Below are 5,364 nucleotides of genomic sequence, written 5' to 3'. Positions count from 1 at the left end.
AGCCTTGAGTACCAGGTTCTTTTCCTTCTTTGGCTCTCTTCTTTCACTGTCTTTCTTTCTTTTCATCTCATATGTCTTCAGATTGCTAATCAGCTCATCCATGGTTAGAGTCTATAGATCTTTAGCTTCAGTAATGACATTTACCTTACTTTCCTAAGAACCAGGTAGAATACTGAGGATTTTTCTTACAAGCTTGTTTTTGGGAATAACATATCCAAGTGAATGAAGCTCATTTATAATAGATATGAATCTGGTGTGCATATCCTATATAGACTCATCATCCTTCATCCTGAAGAGCTCATACTCTATGGTGAGTATGTCAATCTTGGATTGTTTAACCTGAGTAGTGCTTTCGTGTGCGGTTTGCAACGCTTCCCATATTTCTTTGGTAGTATCACAGGTTGAGACTCTGTTGTACTCATCGGGTCCTACACCATATACCAAGATTTTCTTAGCGCGATAGTTTTTTTCTACAGCTTTTCTATCAATATCACTGTACTCCTTTCTATCTTTCGGCACCATTGGTCTAGTTTCTTCAAGCTTCTTCATAAGAACATGTGGACCATCACAAATTATATCCCATAGTTCTGAATTTTTGGCCATTATAGAATCATGCATGCGAGTCTTCCACCAGCCGTAGTATTGACCATTGAATCTAGGAGGTCTGTAGGTTGACTGTCCTTCCTCAAAGTTGGGTGGAGCAGCCATTGATATCCTTTCTAGGTGTTAACCATTTAGAAACAACATGCTCTAATACCAATTATTAGTTTGTATGAGTTCACCAAATAGTAGAGTACCTCGTCCTCTATGAGGTAATGCTGAGAATGCTAATAAAACTGTAAGTAAAGAAGACAAGGGAATTTTACGTGGGAAAATCCCACACAAGGGATCAAAAAACCACTACCTACACTTGTAGGCTTTTAACTTCACTAACTTGCAATATCACTATTACAAGCTACTTTGTAATAACTCTATTAGAGACTTTAACTAACTTGTGATGCTCTCACCATAAGCCACTTTGTGACTCTTCTAGTTACAAAAACTTTAAACTTATGACTAAACTTAGTCACAACATAAACTCGGAAGTTTACGAATTTTTGGTTTTCCTAAGACAAAGCTTCTAAAAAAGCAAGATAGGAATTACAATGAAGAACAAATAACAATATTACAACTCAACTACGGATACACATAGATTCTTTGTGAAACTGATCCTTTAGTGGAGTTGTCTTCTTGTTCTTGACACGCCAGTGACTTCAATACCGGATAAACACTTTGATGCTTAAGAGAATATTGCTAAATGCACAAGTGAATGTTTTGTGGCTTGCACCAGATTGTTATACTACAAAATACATCACAATAGTGATGTCAATTCTTGGTACACGCTTCTTCCCAATGAGAAGTGACTATTGCACTGTCTGCTGCACTGTTGCGTGTACAGTTGCGGATAGTCACTTTCTGCAGTTGCATTCCAGCTGTATAGTTGACTTGTACTTCTGTTAGAAAACCCTAAGTTGTGTTCCTCTTTGCAACAGTTGTGGTCAGTCACCTTCTGCACTTGCGTTCCAGCTGTACAGTTGGCTTGTACTTCTGTCAGAGAACCCTAAGGGACCAGGTCCCTATTGTGTTCCTCTTTGTAGTTGTTCGCTCATTTTCTAGTGATCAGACTGGACATTGTTTACTTGAAGTCAGGTTCTTTATCTGGTTCTTGCCAATAAGTTTGTTAGATCATCAAAATATAAGAAGCATAAGGCAAAGACATTGACAACCCATCAGGACTGGGTACAATATTGATGTAGGATGGTAAGGTAATTGCATATGCTTTGCGGAATCTGAAGGTTCATGAGAATAATTACCCCATTCATGACCTAGAGCTGGAAGCAATTGTTCATGCGTTGAAGATTTGGAGGCACTATCTGTACGATGTGTCGTGTGAGGTATTCACAGATCATCGGAGCTTGCAGTATTTGTTCAAGCAAAAGGAGCTCAATTTGAGGTAGAGGAGGTGGTTGGAGCTATTGAAAGACTATGATATCATCATCTTGTATCATCCCGGGAAGGCCAATATGGTGGCCGATGTTATGGGCAGCCTTGCGTACATTCCAGTCGGTGAGAGACCACTAGCACTAGATGTTTAGGCCTTGGCCAATCAGTTTGTAAGGTTGGATGTCTCTGAGCCCAACTGTGTTCTAGCTTGTACAATTGCTCGGTCTTCTGTGTTTGAGCGCATTAGAGATCAACAGTATCATGACCCTTATTTGCTTTTCCTTAGGGACACAGTGCAACACGCTGGTGCCACACAGGTTACTGTTGGAGATGATGGAGTTTTGAGGATGCAGGGTTATGTTTGCATGTCTAATTTGGATGGACTTCGTGATTTGATTCTTGGGGAGGCTCACAATTCCCATATCCTATTCATTTAGGCAACGCCAAGATGTATTAGGACTTGCAGCAGCATTAATGGTGGAGGAGAATGAAGAAAGATATAGTTGCATATGTGTCTCGTTGTCTATATTATCAACAGGTAAAATGTGAGCATCAGATACATGGTGGTTTGCTTCAAAAGTTAGAGATTCCTGAGTGGAAGTGGGAGCGTATCACTATGAATTTCTTTGTTGGACTCCCACAGACTCAAAGGAAGTTCGATGCAGTTTGGGTCATTGTGGACAGGCTGACCAAGTCAGCACATTTCATTCCTGTGGCAGTTAATTTGTTTTGAGATTCTTGAGAGAGTGGGAGAGGTGGCCTACAGGCTCGCGTTGCCACCTGGTTTATCAGCAGTTCATCTGGTATTCGATGTGTCCATGCTCCGAAAGTATCACGGCGATACATTCCACGTGTTAGATTTTAGCATTATCTAGTTGGACAAGGATTTGACTTATGAGGAGGAGCTGGTGGCTATTCTAGCTAGGTTCGTCAATTGAGATCGAAGAGTTATCCTTCAGTTTGAGTATACTGGAGAGGTCGAGCCATTGAGGACGCTACCTAGGATTCTGAGTCAGACATGCGAAGTAGATATCCTAACCTTTTCTCCAGTCCAGGTACTTTTCTATGTCTGTTCGAGGACGAACAATTGTTTTAGAGGTAGAGAATGTGATGACCCAAAAGGTCATCTTAAATTTTAGAACCCAATTCTATGCTTTTAAGCTTTAAACACCTCAATTTATTCCTCATCGGTTTGTGTGCACAGTCAGGGGCGTGTTACCGGAAAGCTTTTATGTTAAAAACTGATAAAGATAAGAATTTTGCCTAAAACTTTTATTTGAGTTGACTTCGGTCAATATTTTGAGTAACGGACCTGGATTCATATTTTGATGGTCCCCGTGGGTTTGTATCGTAATTTGGGACTTGGGCGTATGCCCAGATTCGAATTCGAAAGTCCATAGCCTGCATTATCGGACTTTGTCAAAATTTGAAAGTTAAAGTCTTAATGAGTTTGAAATGTTTGACCAATGTTTGACATTTTGGATATCTAGTCCGTATTTTGGTTTCGGAACCCGGTATATGTCCAATACCATATTTATGACTTGTCTGTGAAATTTGGTGAGAAACAGAGTTAGTTTGACGTGATTCGGACGTTCGGTTGTGAAAATAGAAGTTTCAAAGTTTTCTAGAAAATTCCAATTGATTTGGTGCTCAATTCATAGTTCTAGATGTTATTTTGGCAATTTGATCATGCGAGCAAGTTTGTATGATATTTTTAGACTTGTGTATACTTTTGGTTCAGAGCCTCAAGGGCTCAGGTGAGTTTCGGATATGCTACGGAGTGAAATTTGGACTTAGAACATTGCTGGTGTGTTTGCGACCTCTGAGATTTTCGCATTTGCAAGATACTCCTCACTTTTCCAAAGAGTAGCTGGGCCTCATAGAGTTTGCATTTGCGAAACATTCTGTGCATTTGCAAAGTGAGTCAGGGGAAGGCAGTGATCGCAAATGTGATCATATGGTCGCAATTGCGGAAGGTCAGGTTCGCATTTGCAAACTATTCTTCACATTTGCGGGGCTCGCATTTGCGAACCCCATGTCGCAAATGCAACACTTGTAACTGATCAAAAATGACTTTAACGGGAATTTTGGTTCATTCTTCAAATTTTCAAACTCAAGAACCCTAGAGGCGATTTTTCAAAGAACTTTTCTTCCCAAAATCATTAGTACGTGATTCTAAACTAGTTTCCTTCAATCTTTCACTACTTTCCTAAGATTTCAACCTAAAATTTAGACTTTTCATGGTGGAAATTGGGGGGTTTTGGTAGAATTAGGGATTTTTGAAAAATAAGGATTTAGTCCTCAAATTGAGGTCGGATTTCAAAACAAATTATATCACCGGGCTCGGGGTGAATGGGTAATTGAGTTTTTGTCCAAATTTTGGGTTTGGACCAAGCGGGCCCGGGTGTTGACTTTTGTTGACTTTTTTAATAATTATCTAAATTGAATTCTTTACAATCGTGGGTAGTTCCTAAGGCTTAATTTGAATCGTTTGGTTGGTAATTTGCTAGATTCTATTAGTTTGGAGGCTTGTGTGAAAGGCAAAGTGGTGGTTGAGCTTTGAGTTTGGTCATTGGAGCGTGGTAAGTGTCGTAGTTAACCTTGACTTGAGGGATTAGGACTTATTTGTCTATTTACTACGTGTTTAGATATTGGGTACAACGTATATGTAAGGTGGCGAGTACTTATGCGTTGTTTTCAGGGTATAACATACGGGTGGAACTTGATCTTGTAATTGTTGTTTTCCTTGATCATATTATCCCTGCTTAGACTAGTTAATTGTTAAATTGATCGTTCTTATCATGTTTATGAGCTTTGGTGATAATTGATTATGGAATCCGAGTTGAGATTGGTATTGTGGGACCATCGTTGATGTAAGGCTTATAGTTATTGATCCTATCTCACTATTTTTACTTGTACATGTTATGTAGTAAAGGAGAGTGTTAATGCACGAAGGGTGATGTCGTGTCATATGTAAGTGTTAATGCACGAAGGGTGATATCATGCTATATTGTGAGTGTTAATGCATGAAGGGTGATGTTGTGCCATGTTATGAGAGTTAATGCACGAAGGATGATGCTATGCCATTTCTGTTGATTTATATGGTGAGATTGAGAGTAAAAGCATGAAGAGTGATGTTGTGCACTTTTCTTTACTGTGTTTAAATGTTTTCACTTGTTCAATGTATATTGACTATTCCGGTTATCATCTCTACTGTGATTCTCTTATCTCGTATTTCCCCCTCAGCATGTCCCCCCTCCCGATATTATTTGTCTAGCTTCTACTTGTTCTTATTTTGTATATATAATGCTAAAATTGAACAGTTTTATTATGTAAGCGTCTTGTCATAGCCTCGTCACTACTTCGTCGTAGGCTCAACAC

The 5,364-nt window shown here is 39.3% G+C and overlaps 1 protein-coding gene across 1 annotated transcript; it reads right to left on the bottom strand.

Annotated features, from left to right (window-relative positions):
* Window positions 1–264: 264 nt before the first annotated feature.
* On the bottom strand, window positions 265–708 carry LOC138885243 (uncharacterized). The gene has a single exon (XM_070166162.1). It carries the CDS (start codon window positions 706–708, stop codon window positions 265–267), a length of 444 nt encoding a protein of 147 aa, XP_070022263.1.
* Window positions 709–5,364: the final 4,656 nt, after the last annotated feature.

Source organism: Nicotiana sylvestris, chromosome 2, assembly GCF_000393655.2.
Source record: "Nicotiana sylvestris chromosome 2, ASM39365v2, whole genome shotgun sequence".
Classification (NCBI taxonomy): Eukaryota; Viridiplantae; Streptophyta; class Magnoliopsida; order Solanales; family Solanaceae; genus Nicotiana; species Nicotiana sylvestris.
Note: the sequence above shows the minus strand (reverse complement) of the source record. Positions and strands in the feature narration are given on the sequence as shown.

Bases quoted from the DNA above. Each gene is read 5' to 3' on its own strand.
- LOC138885243 (XM_070166162.1), bottom strand. From the start codon at position 708: ATGGCTGCTCCACCCAACTTTGAGGAAGGACAGTCAACCTACAGACCT.